Source organism: Plodia interpunctella, chromosome 17 (assembly GCF_027563975.2).
Source record: "Plodia interpunctella isolate USDA-ARS_2022_Savannah chromosome 17, ilPloInte3.2, whole genome shotgun sequence".
Taxonomy (NCBI): Eukaryota; Metazoa; Arthropoda; class Insecta; order Lepidoptera; family Pyralidae; genus Plodia; species Plodia interpunctella.
The window spans coordinates 2426017-2449407 of record NC_071310.1 but is presented as its reverse complement, the minus strand read 5'-3'; the positions used below and the strand labels follow the sequence as shown (position 1 = coordinate 2449407).

Here is a 23391-nt window from a genome sequence, read left to right as displayed (position 1 = left end):
GCTCTGCCGTCATACGGAGAAATGACGTTTCTGCACTAACTTGAAAACGGAGAAAAAAAATAGTTTGTGATTTTCAATTTAAAAAGTTTGCTGCGCGAAAGAGGTTAAGATATTATATACTTTTACGGTTGTAAAATGTGTAAATAAGTGAGATCTATGGGTATACGTATTTATTATATTTATTTTTTATTTAATATCGTTAATAATTAAAATTTTATTTTTCTTCTTAGTAAAAAAAATATAGAAAAATCTTGAATACTGTATTGAAAAGACGTATATGGCTATATGTGTCTTTTCAACTCAGAAACTTTAAGAGCCGTCTTTACTACTTAGTAAGAATGTAAAAATTGGTTGTAATTTACTATTTAACAAACACATTTTTAGCCATTAGCTGCTGTTCAAGTTATTATTACTATTATTAAAAAATGTATTATATTATATAATAAAATTTTTCGTTTTTCATCTATGAATTGGAGTTTAAAACAAAATGAAAAAAAAACACGTTACGAAATAATTTCTTTTATATTGACATAATAATTAAACATCACAAAAGTCTAATAAGAAATTATACTTATACTGAAAGTTTGCAAATTTTAAAAATTTACAGTACTAAAACGACAATCACAGCTTTGGTAGCTCAATAAATTCAGAGTATACATATGTTCCTGAGGGCCCACTTCTTGAAATTCTATGAAATTATGCTTGGGATTTAGTGAACATTCCAAAAGAATTGTTTGAGATCACTCCAATTGAAATCAAATCAACTACATAAAAAACTTATTCTATTACTTCTTCTTTCTAATTAAATAAATGTTTTCATGGCTGCTTAATCCCTATTAATCTTGACTTAGTAATCATATTACATCCAGGTTTTAACTGATACTTATTTTCCATATTTGCATTTTTTTTTCATTTGTTTCCTCTGTGCTGGTGTCTTGTCCTACTTTTTACGTTTCCTAACTTGCCCTTTCTTCGTTAGATTTTCCGAACAATCTTGATGAGACTCTTCGGGTGACTCCGGAATGATAATATTAATCGGCTGAGAGTTAGGAATGATGTCCATTGAGCAGTCTGAATCTTCGGAACTTTTTTGCAGTTCTAAACTTGAAGGTATAAAATCTTTATCAAAAATTTAATCGTCTGAATCAAAATCCAATTAAATCAATTTTTATTTTAAAATCTCGTCATTCAAAATCTCGTTATTCAAAATCTGGCTATTCAAAATCTCAAAAGTATCATTATTCAACATTTGGTTATCCATAGCATCGTTATTCAAAATTTCGTTATTCAAGTAATTAGTTTCACTGGAACTAGTTGGTTGTACTAACGAAATTATTTTTGAGCACCTCGAAGATCTCGCTTGATTAGACTGTAACAATTATAACCAAAACCTAATTTTTTCACTGGGAACCAGCCAAAGCCAGGATGCGTATACTTATGTATAATAATAAAATAAATATAAAGTAAAATTTTCTACATGTACCTAATTTCATCAAAATCCTGGACTGAAATACGTAATTGAGTATCCTGACACACTCAAATCCAAACTTTCATATTTATGAATAAATATAACCTATAGTGGGATTACTTATGCGTAAATATTCATACATATCACCATCACCACCACCACATTCAGACATACCACCCATCTAAACCCGTGGCGTGCCGAGGCGATTTGTTTTATAGCAATTATTACATTTTTAGCTTAATGTTGGATAGGCAAGTTCGTTTGCAATGTCATAAATTTTATAAATTGACACATGAAAATATCGTGCATATACTTACCATATTTCCGTAAAAAACACGGATACGAGCGTCGCCTAGACGTCGGCTTTCGCCTCGGCTGCCTAGGCGCAACTGATTGTGCGGACAACGTGCCACGAACTCCTCCTTTACCCCGCAGTCCCCGCACATCAAACGATACTACGAAAAAAGGACGCTACTGCCACTTGCGTCTAGGTAGTTTTACGCCTGGTATACATAAGTGAACAATGCTAACATAAAGAGGCACATCTTCGCCAATCCGACTTTTCTTTTTATTACAATATAGAAATGCCTTTTCATTATATGACACATTACAAAAACTGTGTTAAAAAAAGACATTTCTATTTAAATATGTCTTTTCAATTTATTATAGAACAGAAAGGTCCATCCAAATTAGTATTATTAGTGAAATATTGCAGATACGTCCTATTTTGCAGTTAGATTTTATAGGTTGCGTTTGTTTTAGAAAACTTTAAAAATACTAGCAGATGCGTCTTATTCTCCTGATTCCGAATCAGTATGAAACTCATTTTCGATAAAAACGTCAGATGCGTCCTTACTCCGTATGACGGCAGCGCTATATTAACGACAAATTTGTGAACAAACTACAATGTATTTTGTTAGTTTGATGTGCTGTTGACAGTACACCGAGGATCATTATCTCCTATAGCAAACTAGGATTAGTCTCCATTAGATGCATTTGCATCTTATCCTAAGCTCCCTCTAGCTTATAAAGGCACGTACGTATATACGTACATGTCGTTAAAAGTTATGGGGTTAGGGCAGATTGATCAAAATGTAGGCTGTGAATATTAAATTTTCTAATATTTCTCTAAAAATGCCCATGTGTAGATACACATAGGTCATACAACCTTTTTTTAACGTGAGAGCCAAATATTCAAAATAGAACAAACCGAAAATTAGACTGATCGTTCCGGAGGGGTTGTAGACACCCTCTTCTCATCCATCCATCCACAGGACAGGCATATATGGCACTTGAACCCACTAGAACTACACGCTGTTGAGGCCCACCGATCAGTTATTATAATATCTGATGTTTAGTCAAATCTGAGTAACAGTTTTGTATTACCTGACAGTCTTTGAGTCTTACCTCTTACTCTATATCTAATGTGTAAGATAACAGAACCACTTTTAAGAATGGGTCTTATTTTGGTCTATACTCGACTTCAATTCATTTATGTGCAATCATGCGAATAGTTACTGCATTCAGCCAGAATTGGGGGGTAACGGCAGCTGTAATCTGTGGAACGGTTCATAAATTGCGTAAAAATTGGCAAAAAACCAATTGCAATTAACTTTACCGTACATTTTATCACTCTATGAATTTATATTCTTTGTTCATTTTCGAAGTTTTTCGCTATTTATTGAATCTATAATGGTTTTTTAGGCATTTTATCAGATATATAGAGATTTAAATAAGTTAAAGTTAGTTTTGTTAGAAATTTATAACTCCCGACACTCGTAGAAGCTAAAAACCTTCATAGGAAACCCGAGCATTGAATGAGTCTAAGCTAAGGCCCTGGAGGTTTGAGCCTTTTAACAATACGATTTATAGTGCAATTTCTCTCATATTATCTTTATATTTCCCAAGCAGATTTTCATGGTTTGGGAAAAGCTTTTGGTGATATACAAAAACCGACACCAGTATCAACTTTAAAACGCACAAAAAAGGAAGAATCTGTAATTTCATTTTGTAAATTAAAAAAAAAAGAATTGTGATTCAAAGAACCGTAGACGCGAAATGCCTAGCGTTGCAAAGGTGCGGAAACGGAACCAGCACAAAGGGAAGCAAAAAGTCAGGCCGGATCCGGACACATGCCACTTTGAGCCACTCGCCTACTTGCTGCGCTAAGTCGAGAATAGAGGCCTGCTTTCAATATTTATATGCAAAGCGATTTTTACTGTATATTCGAAATGTCACAAACATCTGTCATGAAATAATCAAATTTTCTCTGAAACAAGTTTTTTTTACTAAATTTGGATTTCTGACACAAGCTTATATTGTCATCAGAGAACGTGACAAAGACCATCATGTCCGCGCCGTAAGCCGTTAAGGAATTCCCTCATTGGGAGCCGATCTTGGGTGCAAAACTAAACCTACACAAAATACCTCTTTGGTCAAAACCAAAGACGAGGATTGGATTTCTTAAAATATTTCGTAAAGTGCATAAAACTATGAGAAGAAAGAAAAGTGTTACAATAACTTTAGTTTCCAAGCTGGATTCATAGTGATAGAAAAAGTATCAGTACCTAATACCAATTGATTCTCCTCCCACTTTACTTGTAATAGTCAATCAAGGGAAAGAGCCAACTTTTACAATTTAATAATAATAATACAAACTCAAGTTTCTTGACTCTTGTAACTCGTAATCTGTATATTGGCTAGGTTTTAGTACTAATAATCGAGCAGACGATCATAATCACAATTCTTGTAGTTTTAGTTAGATTTTTGTAGTTTCACCAATACATAGTGTGATTTCTGGGGAAGGTTTTGGTGTATAATGTATTATGATTTCGCCCGAGCGAAGCCGGGACGGGCTGTTAGTATAGTAAGTATAAAGTTGTTCTGAAATATCAAGAAGTACATTCCGTACATGTTCGCACTCTCATTTCCAAGCGGAGCGTAAAATCAGTTTGCTTTGCCTGAAGAAAAAACGGGCAAGTGCAAGTTTTACGCTTAGAAAAACGGTTCCGTAGGTATTTTATTGTGTACTATTTAAACTACGATTTAGTTGTGTAGCCATCATAAAGTTATGTTTTTGATCCCATTTGCGTACAATGTAAAAGTAAATAATTTAGTTTAGACGAGAGAGAGAGAGTTTATAAAATAAAAATATAAAACCACATTAAGATAAGGATTAATAGAAAAATTTGGTTAGGATTTAGTACTGTATACGTTTCAAGACCTCTGCGCTCTGTGTTGTCTACTGTCAACTTTATTCTATTCTAAAAGTATAAAGCTTGGCGATTCTCTCTCTTTCTCTCATTGAATACATTCCTCGTTCCTTCCCAAGCCACAAGCCTCGGAGCCCAGAGCTCCACTTGGCATGGTTCTTGCCTTGTCGACAACGGAACCCTAAAACGTTGCGCAGAAATTATCATGATCGGCGTATGAACAAACTTGCATTGTTTCCATTGCGCCGATAATAATTTGCCGCATCCAATTATTTAGCTATTTGCGAGCGCAATGTCAAGAACGTACTCCGTTAACGGCTGAAAAGTTACATCATTGCCGTTTTACAAGGTTACCGGTTCATTTGCTTATAGATTTTGAACAAAAATCCCATTCGGTCGCCATCGAAACTGCTACTCGTATTTAGTTAGGTTCGTTAGTGGAAAATTATTTTTGTTCAACTCATGAATATTAATTTTTACGCAGTCACGTTTATGATACAAGAGAGGCTTCTTTTATAGGATTCATGTATTAATTTTCTGAAGGAAGTTATTTCACTTCTCATACTCGAAATGTAGTTTAATATACACTGATGATCTGATAGCGAGTGGAAGATGTGGATTCCCACATCATCCGAGAAATGAAAAGTGTTTGCTTAGTTACGTACATAAATCTACTGGTGGTACTAAATTTAAAAACGCAAAGCACACATTTGTAAAAGTTACTGTCAAATGAAAAAAAAGATGTTATTTTTTTAATTTCATCACAAGTTCTTAAAAGAAGTATTTGGTGTATGTATTAGATTTATTCAGAAGTAAATACGTACGAGGCAGTCGTGATAAACATTTAAATTTCTCGTCAGTGGTTTTTATACGCAATGCTCTCTAAATTTATGTATATGGGTATCTAAATAATCGATTAAGTATCTATACAGTATTCGTAGTGCGACATTACTGTTTACATCTCACCATGGAGTCTATTCGAAGTGAGACACAGCAAACCAATCACAGTGCGCTATTGTGACGCTGCAATAACCACACGGCAATGGTTCGCTGAGTTTCACTTCGAATCGACTAAATAGTGAGAAGTGAAATGGAAACCCGCACTTCGCCCTCTAATATTATAAATGCGAATGTCAAGTTAAACGTCACGCTTTTATTGCTGAACTTTTGAGCTTATTTTGATAAAATTTGGTATAGATACAGTTAATGACTCAAGGTCTAACATAAATTCAAACATAGGCTACCGCGGGCGGAATTGCAAGCTATTGTTTGCTAGTAAAATGTTAGAACTACCAAATAAAAAAATATATTGCCTACATCGTCTATCTTTTGACATCAACCCCGGCCTTGGCAAGTATTTATGGGTTTGCTCCTATTAATTACTAAAAGGGTTTCGCCCAAATGAATCATGCTGCTTTCAATTGGCTTCCTATTTTTAGACAGTGTTATTGTGTTGTCCACAGTTCTCCATTATCTGTCATTCTTATATGATAGATTATGGCTATGAGAAGCATAGATTTAGAAAGGACCTGCGCTAATCTCATACTAACTTGTTTGAACATTTATGCACTTGTTACGTCTTCAGAAAAAGTCTGTGCTTGTCCATTTTGTAAGCTTGGTCCAAGAAAAGTTCCTTTATGTATATTTATAGATTTTATCCTAGTCTTTATGTCAATTTCGCCCTTCAAGTATGTAGGTCGTCGCAGTGTCGACCGTCTGTCAGGGTTTGTCATAAATCGTAAAGCAATGACATATTTTCGCAATATGGGGTATGTTATCTTGACCATATTACGGAGATTAAGACTTATGTCCATATCCAGTACTTCTAAAATTACGTTGCCCGACCATTGCTGGTCAATCATTATTGATAAATTGATTGTTTAGTTGATTAACTGGTCTCTCTTGCCGTGAATATGAAATTTATGGGTACGTGGTCCCATAAATAAATTATTTGGGTTATACATATGTCCTTGAAAACTTATTGGTTTTTACTAAGCATGCTTCTTTTTTTACTAAAGAAAGACTAAGTGCGCTAAACGTTTGAGACAGGCGCGCAGGTTCAGATGTAACCGTGTCCACATCTGGCTTCTAGCCTAAATGGCAATACTTTTTAATAATGACTTGGAATGAAACACACACAATGACTTACAGAGTGGTGGTTCGCCATACTATTATTTCTTTTGTAATATTTTTTTACTATTGTGCAAAAGCAAACAACCATGCGAATGCGACCCACCTGATGGGATGTGGTCACCACAGCCTATAGACGCCTGCACACGTGGAGCTCATTGGCTTGGTATACACAAGTAGAGCACAACCTCACGAATACATGGGAGAAGTTCCTTTTAAACCGCAGGTGTACCTACGCGACACCTCATTTACAAAATATGTACAAAACAAAATATATAGTGTCTTGGATAAAATCACCTGAAGGTTGTTCTTAATTTTTAACCAAGTTCTTGACAAATTACAGGTCAGAGCGCTTTCGCTGATACCGTAGATAAATGGAGTTACATAATTATTGATAGTAAAAGTCAATATGTAAACAAACAAAGCATACAGCGCATACATGATAGATAATAGCATTCGTAAACAATTGGAGAATGTTCGTATAGTCATACACGTGTTTGAGAAATACTCAGTGTAAATTTGTAAATTAGCCGCTATTGCCATGGAATAATGGTACATAATAATAGTAGCAATATTATAGGATTTATCGCGTGGGAGATTCCATATGGTGGGAAATTGAGACATTTCAATAGTTATGGACACCGACTGGCTACGATGACCTGCTGAAGGTTGCAGAGTACGACTGGATGAGTAAAACTCAAATCCGACAGCAGTGATGCTTTGGGAGAGGTCTACGTCCAGCAGTGGACTGCTATATGGGCTGATGAGGATGATGAATTGCTATGGGAGATAGAACTAGAGGGATTACGATTGAGAGGTAGAAGAAACTTCGTGGTTTTATCACTAAGATCAATGAGTGAAATTTTATTTCAAACTTCGCCAACAACTCTATAGAGCAATGTCAAATAATTAGATAAGGTAAAGAATACCAAACTCCTCTCTCTCTCTAGAGTAAGGGATCTGCTAGGTTGAAGTGGGACCAGGCGGAAGAAGACGTTTGTCGTATGCGAACACTAAATCGGGCGACATTGGCTATTAGGTACCCTCTGAATACGGAACGATTGCAGAAGGTGATGGAGGGACGACGTCGATGTCGTCCCGTAATTGTTACCAAAATTACCATGACCTAACATAAAACATGTATTACGTCACGAAGGGAATCTAGTCTAGCCTTTGTCTTTTTTGTATGTTGATATTTATACTTTTCACTTTTAGGTCATTAATGAGTTTGTATTATAGATTAATGTATATAAGATTGTTTTTATAAAGTTTACAAGTTACGCTTGTACTTGCATGAAATAGTTTCTTTAATATTAACATACTTTTCGCTATACCACTATATAGATCCCATATCTGTGCTTCTGAAAGTGACAAATACGTAGATTACTTTCAAAAGCGTCCTGTGAAGGATATATCTATAAATTGACATAAACATTGATTGAACTACAATTGCGTTCATGTTGGTATGTTCACGCCCGCTTACCGTGTTAATCCATAACTTCCAGTTAAACTGTGACTGTGAAGAATTCATTTTTCTATTATGTATTACTTTGCGAAGGTTGCAGCGAATTTAAAGCATATTTTGTGAATGAATAATGTTCAAAAAGATAAAATGTTTATTCTGATAAAAATAGGACGTCTACTTTGGATGCCTAAAGTTTAAAACGCATTTGTTTTACATATAAAATTTGTCTCTCATCTTTATCGTCTGCGTAAAAAATTAACCTAATTTTAGAGGATTCAGCTCTGATTTTATGACCGGCGCGGAGGCCAGCCTCACGTCATATTTTGTAGGAGATTAGAAAAGTACACCCTATTCTTGGTACTTACGGTACTGAGTCACAATCAAAATAGAAGGCTAACAAGTTGTCAAACGTCAATCAGTTGTTGATGGAACTAATGCCCAGCCATATAAATATAGTTCCACTTACTAGTACTGTAATGGAACGTAATCTGGCTTCGGTGAGGGAATTAGGTCACGTGCATCTCACGTCTAGATGCTCTAAATAATTGATGCCGAGTTGCCTTAGACAAGAAACTGCCATGTATGTGGAGTATTTCTTGAAATTTACCAGCAGATTTTTGAAAAGCACATAGGACTATAGTGGAGAATTGTTTTACGTTTTGGTCTCTTGGTTCTTAGCTCTTACTGATGAAGAACCAGTTTGCTCGTTTTGATGTTGAATTCGCCACACTTCTCGGGTTTATTACCCAGGTAAATATTTATTAGGTAAAGTATTATTGTCTACTGAATCCCACTATCCCACGACTACAGGAAAATTCTCCAATCTAAGAACACCTCTTTGACATATGTTTTTGCGAAGCCAGATGTTGATCCTAGGATCTATTATTGTCCCTCTTCGATCCTTTCATTCAGATACTTTGACTATAAGCAATATCAAAGTTAATAAAAAATATGTAGGAGCAGCGCGCAGTAGAAACAAACAGTAACTATTAACACTCTTAATTAGTACGGGTCATCGCTACCGATGTCCACGAAACCTCCTAATTAATCTAATGTGCCCTAATCTTAGTTACGACTGTCCTTGTCGCACCGTAAGTGTTTACTGTTTACTCTGTGTTACGTGCTTGGAAACCTGCGTAACGGAATATCGTAGTGTGAATTTTTGTAGTCAGGAATGGTCTCGTACAAGGACATCAATAGTATACTTGAAGATAGGGAGAGATGGATGAATGGCTTAGAGACCCCAAAATGGATCTTGGCCTCCGAAACGAGAGAGCGCCATAGTCTTCTGTTGCGCAATGGTTCGCCAATTGAAAGCTTCAATTCACATTTACATTAACATTAAAGTTGACTGGTGCAATTCAACCTAAATAATATAAAAGTTACCAAACGATAAAAATAACTTCATTTTTAATTTATTTGGTCAAGATTCCGTCGCCACTTGTCAATAAGGAGGTCGCTTCTAAGCCAAAACTCAATCCGGTTATCAAGATACGAACCAGTAGTTTTATTTATATCAGTATCAGGAATTCCTTTGCGATCATCCACTTTTCTATTCTCTTCACATGTCTGTATTTACGGCCAATAGATTGCAGTCGATCAGCCACACGTAAAGGTGCGCTGCTTGCGCGGTGTTCTCTATGCGGTGGTAATAGCGACGAATTTGCAATTAATTAGGGGTAGCTTCTAAGTCATCTTTAGCTATGTGCTTATCTTAAGCATTTTGTACTTTTGTATGTAACTCATTTGTTAGTAAAGATGAGTAAATATTATTGTATTTTATTTTGATGGCACTTCGCCTTCTGAGTGTTAACCCACCAAGCACATTCTCTATTTTGACTCCGAATACTGGCGTAATTACTGGCCCCGATAGTTTGTTTTTTTAAAACAAATTATATTCGAAATCGAAAACAACTATTCCAAATATCTTCTACTATCATAGATGTACAAAAAAGAAAAAATATCTAGCGGGCCACTGTATTAGAATGGATCTTAGGGATTATTTAAGTTTATGTGCTGTTAACGGTACATTGTGCTTGGTATTGTCTCGTGGCATAGCTCACATCGAAACTAAGTGATGTACGTCGGTTGAACACCAGCCGCATTAACGTTATCAGATAACGTTATAACGGTATCACGATAGTATTTGCCTGTGATTTGTCAATGAGACTGATAAGATTACAAAGATTACCGCATCTAATTCTGTAACCTGACGTGATGTCATTTTAATTATATCTCTTTATCTTTCTTTTCCATGCTCGCCGTGGACACACAAATATATTCCACCTAAATATAGAACCTACTAAATCTTTTATTAGACACACTTGGCGATGGGTTAGGACCATCAGCTTATAATCGAAAGGTCCCAAGGTTCGAATCACATGCAACATGAGTTTATATATCGATCTGATTGGTTCCGGAGAAGGAAAACATCGTGAGAATCTGCACACTGGTTTACAGTACAGTTCACCAGTGTGTATGCGATTACTTGTCACTAGACGCGATAGGTACTTAGCCGACGTTGTAAAATCTCAGCCGAATGGTCAAAACTGTAATGTTTATTTTTTACACTGACACCGGGCTTCGCGGCCCTGAGGAACACAGAAAGATGTGAAATTCTCGCCTCATATTCATGTATAGTGTACAATTGTACATACGTATAGTATGTCAATGTGAGGGCAGTAAACGAAGAACATCAGAGATTCAGATCATAAGTAAGAGTCCAAACCTGATGAAAGAAAATTTCAGTTATATTTTTTTTTGTTTGATAGCTTATCGAAATAGCAACTATCTTTTCTGTTTACGACATAAACGGGACTTATTGAAATTCCACCCAAACACAGCACTTCCCCTTTTTTACGACACTTTTAAAAACAAACAATGAACGTTTCCAGGAAATCGCTAAGACAATTTATGTCGATCAAAATATCGATTGCAAGGGGTCGTGATATATACGTCTGTCAAGAATGCAACCCCCTCAGTGTGAGGGTTGCTTGTTTCCCCTCGTCTTCACCCAAACAAACATGTCTTCGTCCTTTCCTAGAAGAGGTTTCAGGATGGGGTCGTTGTTTAGCTGGTTGTTTGAACAAATATTTTTATGTGTTCTAGAAGTCGACACGTGCAGTGGACTGTGGTACTGATAGGTAACCTCATTCGTATTTACTACTATACTACTGTTTGAGTTCTAACTCAAACACTGTATAGATTACGACATATTCATTCCATTACATTGCTCCTCGAGATGTAGAAGCAGAGAGGTTAAAATTGTGAGTTGAATTTTTAAAATATAAAGTAGGTACCTTATACATTAATGTTGGGATTCCAATAGTGTTCACACACGAAGCGTTTGAAAAGCCTGGATTCAACTTGTCGTTTATATAAAATACAAAATCATCGTTACTTTCAATGCCGTTCTCTTAAGTTAATTTCATTTTACGTGTCCAAGTGACCTAACTACGACCATCTGACCCCAACCACAATAGAGCTCATCCTGTTCGCACGTGGTCTCCTGTCAAGTGCCAGCCAATGCCAACTGCAACTCATCCATCATCAATATTATTGGACTATTCAATGATATCAAATTCTCACGAAAGAAGAGCCGCACTAAAAACTTGTCTAAATTGTATTAAAGCATAATTTTAATATTGGCTAGATAATGAATCTGTTACTGAAACAAAGTCAGCTGATCTTTGACGTAAACGATCTATAATATTTTCTATCTCGAATTATCCGTGTTTACCGCTCTTTGTGGAGCCTGCCATTGCGACCCCCAACCTCACGCGAATTATAACGTTCTCAAATTGGCTCAGGGCTGACTCTGCTTTGCGCCGCGTTACCAGCCAATGCTCGAAAACAAAAGCCTTTACTTATCACGTTTTACATGACAATGCCCTCCGGCAGCGCGTAGGATGTGCCATGATATTATATAGCAGTTACGATCTGTAGTTATGTAAATTGCGATGGATCTGACGTGGCAGCCCTAACGGAGGTTGTATAGAGCGATGGGGCGCGGGCTCGCGGGACGTGACGGTTGTGAGTGCGCGCGCAGCAGCGAGCGGCGCCGCAAGTCACGAGTATAGCCGCGATCGGCGCGAAGCAGTCCGGCCGCCCCCGCAGCTCGCATCGGTCCGGCGCCGCCGGGCCCCGCTCGGATGCCGCTGCCGGCCGCCGCTTGCGATGGTCCACGCCGGGCCGGCCGCGCGCGCGCCCTCTCGCGCGATGTTTGCCGCCGCTGAAAGCAAACCGCGTCGTGCTGTTTCGCCGCTGGGTATACCCAAGTCACCCTCGTTCCACTCGGGCCTCGACCTCGTCGCGAACCAGGCCGCCACCAAGCGCTCGGAGAGTGTATCGGACGTAGCGCGCGCGTTTCGTTTCGCGCTTTTCGCCGGCACCGGCATGGAGGGCCAGGGGCCACCGCAGAAGGCGCCGTCGCCGCCGGACGCGCGCAGCCCGCCGCTCCCCGCCGCTGCCGCGGCCGTCTCGCCCGAGCGCCCTCCGCAGATCCCCAATATAGATAAGGAGAGTTTAATGGTGCAACTGCCCTTACTAAAAGGTCCGTCGACTCATACTTGTAAACCCATTATCATTTGTTACACCTATTTTTTACATTTTTCCCATTCAACACCTAATCCCTGTTTACATTATATGCTTTCTTGTAGATGTTTTTCGATAACCGCCAGCGAAACGATCGTATTTGTTTTGAACACGCTAGCAACACAGCACGCGATATAAATATTATGAGCGTTCCGTTTATAATATGCTCAAGACAATCTCCACAAAGTTATCAATATTTAGATACTTGTTGAAATACCGCCCGCTCCTACAACTTCTAACCTTGAAGAGGCCCATCGCCAATTCAAAACAATAGCACTGTAGCGCTGAAATGGCCGAACGTCTCATCCTACTAATATACATTCAACTGTAGCGAGAAATGGCAAACACACCGCATAAATATATCGACCCATCGGGCAGTGGTCGGCCGCTATGTGTGCCATGGGGACTGACTGCAGCGTCCTCGCGCCATGCGGAACTCCTCGTGCGGTGCTTTATAGGCTTGTCCGGCAGGTGCTGCGAAACCACGCATCGATTTTGACATTAGCGTGAAATAACTGATGGGGTTCCGCGGTAGCAATCGTTTATTTATTAAGTTGCTGGCTCTCAACATGGAGAAACAAGTTGCTCGTTTTTGCGTTTTAATAAAAACTGCATGAAAATCCGTGCAGTTTTTGAGTTTATCGCGAACAGACAGACAGGCGCGGCGGAGGATCTTGTTTTATAATATGTGAGGATAAGGACAAAGATTACTAATGGTAAGGTAGAGTCCGTAGAATACGCCGGTGATTGATTCCAGCAAGAATTAAATATTGGTGGTTTGTAACGAATTCTCGCCTTCTGGCATAATAGGAACCAAGACTGTTTGAATGAGTTTCTTTCGGCATTTCTTCTCAGCAGTGGTCGTTCCGAAATGCTAGTAGTTTGTAGCTTTGGTAAACATCATTTAATTTAGAATATGACGTGAAAAAGTGCCTGGGAAGGCCTAATTTCTGAATAAATGATTTGATTTTGAAAATAATGGACATAAAATCTTGTATTTTGTTAAACAACAAGATACATATACAACGGCGAACTTATTGTCTGGTAACGTCGAGTTTTGTCTGTTTCAATTCTAATTTTCTCGTCTTCCTCAATGTCATCTAATATCTCGTGTTTACGCCTATGTGTCACATCAGACGGTTATGCACATTCAAATATTTTGTACGTTATCCGACCGGCCTTGTTTACGTCTGTTATCACTTTTATCTTTTTGTACGTTTTTATGCTAATTGGATATTCGTGATACATTAAATCATTTTTAATTAGTTTCATCAGTTCGTCTAGATTTCCTACCAACCTTGGACCTAAACGGCCACTTAGTGACCTAATTAATGTTACAGTAGTATCCAAAACCAAAGAACAACAATGCAAGCATTGCTACTGATTCCCTGGGGATAACATCTAAACTATTGCATATTGTTTAGGTTTCTAAATCCAAGAAGTTTTTTCCTTTCTGGTCTGGTTTAGGTTGATAATCGAAACAATTAAATCTATAGAAATAGTTGATTTTTTTATAATCTGTATTATGTGTCCCACTGCTGGGCGACGGCCTCCCCTTTTGTCTTCCAAAGGTCAATAATGTCAAAAATAGATATTACATCAAGAATATATAAATCGAATGTATTATCAATATCTCCGTAATACATAAAATTAAATTAAAGAGGTTTCCCAATTATAATTATGGATATGGATGCCTTTGATTAGAGAAATTTATTTTGTATCCTAAGGTAAATGCATTCAACATTGTAATTCAGGTATTTACCTATTGGCAGTCGTTGCAAGTGGATCTATTTGCAAACTATGTGAAAAACAAGTTGTTGGTAATGCAATGGAAATGCGCCAACAGTTGCTCACGCGTTAAATATCCACGTGTTCAATTTTAGTGGCGCTCGACTCAAAGGAATGGATTTGTGTTTGCAGCTCAATGACATAATATAAGCAGCTTGTTAAAATATTGCAAGTGAAAAAATATACATATAAAAAATCGTGAAGAATGAGAACCTCCTCCTTTTTCTTGAAGTTGATTAAAAATGTAAATGAACCGAGATGGAAATTGGGAGAATATACAGGGCAGTATAATTACTGCTAAACCCAGCATCTGGGTAACTATCCACTAGCATATCTGATGGAGTTACAGGTACAAACTCATCAGGTCCAGTGAGGGTGTGTCGCTACTGTTGAATAAAATTATTTTTCTAATTGACTTTTCAAATTTTCGAGTTAAATATTGTAACCCGCTTATTAACATTAAATGATGGGTTACCATAAAATCGCGTATCACATAAACTTTATATTGTTTTACACTGACAAACCTATATATACTCGTATTTATCCCGAGCTTATCCTGTAGTCATGTAAGCCTAACACAAGTGGGTCAGCTGTATCTGCCCTCGACGGTGCATGAGAATCGAGCTGACGAGTTTCCCATGGCATGACACACTAGATCCCTTTAACCTTGTTGAAACTGTCAATCGATTGATCACAAATCACGTACATGATTTATGTTGTCATTAAATTGAAATACTAATTTATTGCTTTCGTAATCAGTTGAAGCAAAAAGTACTTAAAAATATCACGCAAATAAATATTCGGCTTGTTTTCGTTTAGCAAACAAACATCACAGACTTTCGTGACTGATTTTCACCAGAGAATTCTCTAGTATTAATAAGCCTGCAATACAAAAATTCTTATCAGTAACATCAAACTTATGAGCAAGGCTCCTTGTTGGTGGAGTTCTTTCTATAATCTCTCTCCGTCTCCTATTGAAAATGCAGATGAACTAATGTATATCCCTTCCATTACAGACGCCCCAGCAGCAGAAAGAGAACAGCTATTCGTCCAGAAACTGCGGCAATGCTGTTTGCTGTTCGACTTTGCGGACGAGCCCCTGTCCGACCTGAAATGGAAGGAGGTGAAGCGAGCCGCGTTGTTAGAAATGGTGGAATACGTTACGTCACAGAGAGGCGTCATCACAGAAGCTATATACCCAGAGGCGGTTAATATGGTGAGCTGGTCTCTTAAACGTTTCCGTTTTATAATGAAACAATGCCGACTTTCCGGGTGTGCCTTTTATTTATTTGTTACCGTTGACGTTTCTGTGGAGTTGCCTCCACGATGTTCGCTGCGGGAATCAAGACGCGTGCTAAGATGAGATTCTTTAAAACGTGGTTTAATCATCACTGACGATTATAATCAATCAATGACAATAATCTTTCATCTGCGCATGTTCCCGTGAGTGTTAGGGGCTATGACGCCGCGAAACCCGGGGCCAGCGTAAAAAAAGTTTTGAAGATTCGGCCGACAAACGCCGTTTGCCTGCCAAACGTCAACCCTGATTATTGCTTCTCAGCTGCCTATATAGGCCATTTGTCCTTTGTTTGTGGCATGGAGGTGCCTATTCTGTGGCCTTCCATTCCATTTTATCATGTATGACATTGATTGCTTTTTTTGTTATAATTACGCTTTATGCGATAGATTAAGTGAGGTTATTCTTACCTAAATACCACACGGAACTGTTTTCTGTCTCAACTGTCGGAACTGTCAAAGTTTTTTTAAATATATACAATTTGTGAAGTTAGATTTGATGTCATTGTTTGAAGAATTAGTCGTTAGCAAACTATGAGCTCTGTTAGCACAAGTGTGCTCTAATTGTCACGGGTTTAAATTACCTGTTTTCTGAGTTTATTTCTATATTTATTGCCAGGCTAAAATTTTTCTATAAATATCGATTTAATTTGTAATATATTTTTTGCAAACGCATTAAAATTGTTCAGTTGTGTATGAAATTTGACTGGGCGCAAACCTAGCTTTTATTATTATATTACAGAAAATTCAAAATTAAATGCAAATATATCACTATAAATAGCTTCATTGTGATACTATTTGCCCACTAGGAGTCGGAGTCCAGCGTAGATTTTAGCTTGCGAATTTTCATAAATATAATCGACCAAGCATTTCTGCAAAATATATTTTTTATAAGCTTTGCATTAATTAAGATGAAGTAACCTTCATGGAATCCCTGAAAAAATGGCCCTGCCAATTCCATTGGAGTTACTTAAAGAAATTGGTAAATACAATTTTATTTAAACATCTAGTGAAGGCAAACTCCGTCGTGTCGTCTGCGACACTTTAATCAGATCATCTGTATGTAGGTATACCTATCTTTAATAGGAAGCGACTTGACGCGAATCGAGAACAGTGCCGCGAAGATTCATTATCGCGGTCGGCCTCTCCATGAACTTTGGCCTTTCTCTGCTTTGTACGCTCCGTCTAAAACCTCTACGGGGTGGACAGGACCTGTTTTGGGGAATCTTTTGAATGTTCGGGAACACAGGATACAAGGATGGGTATTTGTCGAATTACATAAACCATGCTACGAAGCGGTGGTGATCTAGAAACAACTTGACTTTGCATATCAATCTGACTTATAAATATGGTTGTTTTCATCGACCGCCTTTCTTCCTGAGAAGGAAAACATCGTGAGGAGACCTGTACTCAAGTTTACGATTTAGCTCGAGTGCTAAATGCAGAAGGCGTTGACAAATTATCTCATTGATATTGCGAAGAAAATCCTATGTTTCGTTCCATTTCATGTGCACGACCCTCACCCATGAGGAATAAGACTATAGAATCTCTTCTATAGTATATCAGTGACATATTTATAATTCTTCTCATTCTTCTATAATTCCTTCTCCCATTTTAATTGGAGCCGGTCTTCCTTGTTCCACGGCGCGGCGCTTGGACTGATGTCCTGAGTTGTCCGGTCGTTGACCTATGCACGTTTCAAATCTTTAGGTTTATATAATTTATTTTCTCAAATGAATTACATAATTCGCTTACAGAGAAAATACAAAGATAAATGTATAAATTGTACTAGATCTGCCAATTTATAATTAATACTCATAATTATATCAATACACTGTGAATAATTAATTAATGTAATCAGGAGCTGTCTGTTAAATACATCGTTCACTGGTAAAACTGACACAAATCACTAAACAGCCGAAGTGTTATCAAACTATTCAATACTGATCCCATTTTATAGCTTTGAGGCTTTTTGTCCTTATCACTCGCTGTATTAATTATTTTGTCAGTTCCGTAAATTTTGAGACGTGAGGTTGGCGCCCTAGCGTACAATCGTTCCGTATGTGTCGTGCGTACAATTAAACAGCCTTGGTAATAAGCAACAAATCCCCAAGAGGTTTGTCAGGTGGCCGATAGTAAAACCATAGTTGAATGTACAAAGTTTATTTAGGAATAAAATGCCTAAAATTTTAGCGCCATAGTTTATCTATATGTGCTTCAAAGTTTGATGCCCTTTATTATGCTCCTCCAAAATACTATCAAGCCAATTACTCACCGTAGCGTAATATCTATAAAAATTACGCCAAATCTACCCAAACCCCTTATAATGTGTCTTTCGTTCTTAAAATAGCGTTGAACGAATTTAAATCCTATTAATATTTTATTCGAAGAGCACAACAAAGCTGTAAATAAATGTCTCTAGAAATGAGATAAGGTACTTCTTCCGAGAGTTCTGTCTCGGTTGCCTTGGCATACTTGCTTAGATCAATACAGTCTACAATCCAAGATTAAGATGTAGGTACACGTACCCGTTGTGGCAGTCTTGGCACACTCAACTTTAAGTTATATATATTAAATATAGTTTCGACGTAAATCCCCGTAATGTCTTGCGTGCGTCTCACAATCACAGCTGAGGGGATACCGAAGACAGTTTGAACATAAATGTAATATTAAACATACGATTTGATTCGAATGACTGTCTGATCTGTCATAACCGCATTCTGAGCGGGTCGCAACTCTCTCTCAACTGTGCGTTATCCCGGTTTCTTCTCTAGCCATTGAGTGTCGGAGCGTAGGGACCTGTTCCCTACTTCTTCACTTCACACAGTTTTCGATATACTTACAGTCAGACCATACCTACATATAGAATTAATATATAAACACTTACATACTAAATGCTACCATCATACTTAAAAAATAATTATAATTTAGTAAATAATATTTTAAACTTTCGTCCACAGTTCGCAATAAATCTATTCCGGACGTTACCGCCGTCGTCCAACCCGAACGGTGCGGAATTCGACCCAGAAGAGGACGAGCCCACACTAGAAGCGGCCTGGCCGCACTTACAACTGGTCTACGAGCTGTTCCTGAGGCTGCTGGAGTCGCCAGACTTCCAGCCCAATGTCGCTAAGAAGTACATAGACCAGAAGTTTGTATTACAGGTCAGTATTAGACTTTAATTACTCAGTATTCCAAGGTGCGAGGCAAATGGAGGAGACTTCATAAATTGATATAAATAAAAGCTCATTATTCCTCTTAAGCACATTCTTATAATTTTCGAGAACTAAATACAAGTCCACACAAGTCTATCTCATCTGAGAGATTCGATTTCCCGATTCTTCGTGGGCCATTCGTCATTCGATTTAGACCATCGTGGGCGGTCGCTATGCCTGTTAGAAAAACAAATGAAAAAAAAATCAATACTATAGGTATTGATTTTCTCAAATACAACACAACTACTATGAGACACATTAACGCTAATAAAAAATGTCGGTTCATCGACACTTAAAAAGGCATTATGTTGATACAGGAACATCAAACTATAAAGGCTTTAAAAATACCAACATAGCAGGTTCATATATCGACCCGGGTCCCGTGCCAACTCTCGTACTTCGCCCTGGCGTTTACGTACTAACGCCAGACAAGATAAGCACCATGTGTTACATAGAACATTCTCGATTCATTTTCAGGGCGTCTCTTGAACGGAATGAAAGTATTAGAGTATTTCTACCGTCGTATGGAAAAAAGTGGCATATGACATTTAAAAAAACAAATTCGGAATCGATGGTTCTCAGAGCGTTTCGACCGGTGCGGCCGCGCTGTGGCGCAATTTTCTTGAGCAAGAAATCATTTCCAAAATCAATCATTCATAAAATTTACATTACCATAGTACAGATTAAATATTTTAAAGTCAGTAAAACTAATTCTTATCTTTGTTAAAATTTGTGTAAAGACAGCGCGGCCGCAACTGTCGCACCCGCTCTGAGAAACACCAATCAGATTTGTTTTTCGTTAAGTATAAATGTTATGTTTTTTTTTCTTTAAGTATAGATGTTGTGTTGAAAAATGTCAATTGTGTGTTTTCCTCGTATAACATTAGTGATTTGCCTTCCCTGCATTGTTTAGAATGGACTGTGATTAAATTTTTAACAATGTTGTTGTCATTTGTGAATTGAAATTTTCCATTTTTCTACTCTTCTCTCTAATCTTTGCTTTTTTATTAGTTAACGCTCAAGAAAAAAACACGGGCTACCTTAAGTATTAGTGTGCCGGCGCCGGTATACCCAACAATGCCATCTGCTAGTAATAGTCATTGCCTAAAGTACACATTATATCTTTATTCCTCCACTATCCGAAGTCAGCACGAAACTGCATGACCTTTCTGTTCTTCGACAGCTTAAATAGATAAGCTATCACAAGGGTGGGTGCCCTATGAACTATAATTAATATCAACTTGCCACTATACTACGAATCCCTAGCAATCAATACCCGTGAATAATTTAGGGTGAGTCGGCGCTAGGGTGAGAAAGTTGCCATATTGTGCAGTTTGTCATTGTTGTAATAGATGCGCTTGGTTTATCATTAATTACCGTTTTTGCATCATATTTGTTTATTATTAATACTAATAATTTATATATTAATAATTATGTATTATTTTAAAGCAATGATCAATTGGAGAAAACGCTGGCTGCATTATTCCATGGACAACATTTCTTGTCGATTATTTTTTCAACAGTTACATAACATTGTATTCGACTTAATAAATAAGACTGTTAATACTGTGACGTTTGCCTAGTGACACTAAACTAACTACAAAATAAAATATCAACGAAAGAACCACCCTCAGAGCGTTTCGACCGCCCGGCCGCTGGCATTACAATTGTCCGCTGACCATCTGGTGCCCGATTGCCCAATTGGAGTCTTATACTAACAATGAACTGGATCCGCCCCTGTCATAGACAATTCAAGGAAAGACCTCGCCGCATATTTCAAACAAAAGCAAACATTTTAAAAACGGCTATAGATTTCATTTATCGTGACACGACACGCAATCGACACCCACTGAGTAATTACGCTTGTAGATAAGCCAATTAAATCATTGTGAGAGGCTATTGTCTATTAAGGTTCAAGTAGACACGATTAAAAAACGGCCAGATATGTTATCATCGAAATATGTCTGTTTGAAGACTGCTTTTCTGTGTGTAAAACGAATTTCGAAGTTGCTTAACTCCTCCAATTTTTATTCAACCACATCGTTGTAGGGTGACCTCATTTTCGTCACCAGCTAGGGTACCCATTCTATAGCTATTTTCGCCCACCTTCCCTCCTCTTGCGTCCTTTAAATGTGTCGCGAAAAAAACCGGAACGATCGCAGTTCAATTGTAATCCAGCTGAAGTTAATAACATTGGGGGTCATACATCTAATCGCATTGCAATATTTGCAATGTAATATGATCCGCAATGCTTAAGTAAATCCTAGCGCCCACCCGATACTCTACACACGTTTACTACCAGTAATTACGCCTGTAGATTCTCACGCCTTCTCACAATTAAATCATTGTTTGAAGCTAGGCTCTATTATAGTTTACGTAGACACGATTAAAATGGCCAGGTATGTTATCATACCAATATTTGTCTATTTGAAGACTGCATTTCTCTGTATAAAACTAATTTAAATTAAATAGGTTCTTGTACACCCTTAAAGTCGATTTTCCTACCACACTTATATCAATGTGTAAAAAAGTATAATTAATAATACTTAGTAAACTTCAAGTAAGTTCTAAATGTTAAATGAATAAAAATATTTAAATTCTTTAAAGCTGTCTCTGTCGCGCTAATAATTTCAGCTGGATCCCAGCTAAATCTTAGCTTTGTTTAGCAATTTTTTTTATCGTTTTGGTATGGAGAAACTTGTAACCAAAATGGTAAATAAATTCCGTAACGATCGAAGTTCAATTGCAATCCAGCTGAGCTTAATAGCCAGTTCGGCCAGACTTCCAATCGCATTGCAATGTAATATGATCCGCAATGCTCAAGTCAATCCTGCGTCCACCCGATACTACTACAATTACTCCCACTCTTACACGTGTCGACTTAGCTCTCGCTCGTAACTGACGTACGAATCTCCCGATTGGCGGGTTTTTATTGTTTTAAACTGAAGTCACATTCATCATTCAACCTTACCTACCAACACACAGCGCTCAAATTGCGAAAAAAGGCGTTGCCGGAACGGATATACGAAAACTCCACATGTTCAAAGGCATTTTAATACCTTTACGAACGATGTCTAAGACCCTGAAAATTACTATTAATTTCGCTCCAAACTTAGTTGCTTTTTTAAATTTCCTACCATTTTGTTTACATTACCTTTTAGTAATAACAACTTTGAATTTGTGTCACTCGTAAGTGACCCAAAAGTTGAGGAAAGGGTTACACTGTACATTACCAAATGCATGACTTACGTTGGCAGTTTTCACGGGCACCGACATCGGTCACGGCCCTGTATCACGTGTCCTTCCAATATTTTTAGATAATCGATACTCACTGAACTCGATCCTACATCTAACACGATCACTCAACCGAGACATCGTATCGTACTCTGATGTATATTTTGATCATTTATAGAACACTGAATGGATGATGGGCAGTTAATTTAACTCACTTGTTTATCTTTATGGAGTCCCTTTCATCGGAGCGTATTCTTAATTATAAAAGTTTATTTTTTCGGATGTTACATCATTTCGTGACATCCGATAAAAATTAAATAAAAATTTGAATAATCAGCTCTGATTTCTGCTGATCTCTGCCTGACCCCAATCCTCTTTTTGGAAATAGTTTCGTTGCCTATGGAGCGGTAGTGGCTAAGGGCGAAATCGCAAGTTTCGTAAGTGTACTTTTTGTGATATAATACTTGTCCAGGAGTATCATATTTTCTCTCTCATCTGAACGTTATCCCGGTTATTTCTCAGTCATAGAGTACGCTTGTTTTGATATTTCTTCACTTCGCACGGCCTTCACCATCCTGTGTTGTCACAACATTGGCACGCGTGACATCCTTAACGACTTCATGGGTTTGCCCCTTCGAGAGTATCATCATTAACAATGTTGTTAATTTGTTTCAGTTACTAGAGCTATTCGACTCTGAAGACCCGCGGGAGAGAGATTTCCTAAAGACCACACTACACAGGATATACGGCAAGTTCCTAGTATTGCGGGCGTACATTAGGAAACAGATCAATAATGTATTCTATAGGTGAGTGTCTCCATTTCTGCCCAGGTTGCCCAAATAATTTGGGCACTGAGAAAATATAGCAAGGAAAATTATGTAATTGGCTTGCAAGGTTGAAACATTCTTACAAGTCACATGCAAAGTGGTCAAGATTCCAGAAAATATTCATATTTAGTTTCACCCATGTGTCCCTTAAGGGGTAGACAGA

The 23391-nt window shown here is 37.7% G+C and overlaps 1 protein-coding gene across 4 annotated transcripts in view; it reads left to right on the top strand.

The window, feature by feature from the left end:
- The window catches only part of LOC128677344 (serine/threonine-protein phosphatase 2A 56 kDa regulatory subunit delta isoform-like), a 48350-nt gene that overhangs the window by 14653 nt on the left and 10306 nt on the right, over positions 1–23391 (top strand). For 3 of the 4 annotated variants that reach the window (XM_053758103.1, XM_053758104.1, XM_053758102.2), the window contains 3 exons: positions 15673–15872; positions 18913–19116; positions 23077–23207. In XM_053758103.1, coding sequence (XP_053614078.1) covers positions 15673–15872; positions 18913–19116; positions 23077–23207 — 535 coding nt within the window. Of the gene's footprint in view, positions 1–12283; positions 12828–15672; positions 15873–18912; positions 19117–23076; positions 23208–23391 lie in introns of those variants that run through there. The other variant, XM_053758101.2, reaches the window with a different exon arrangement.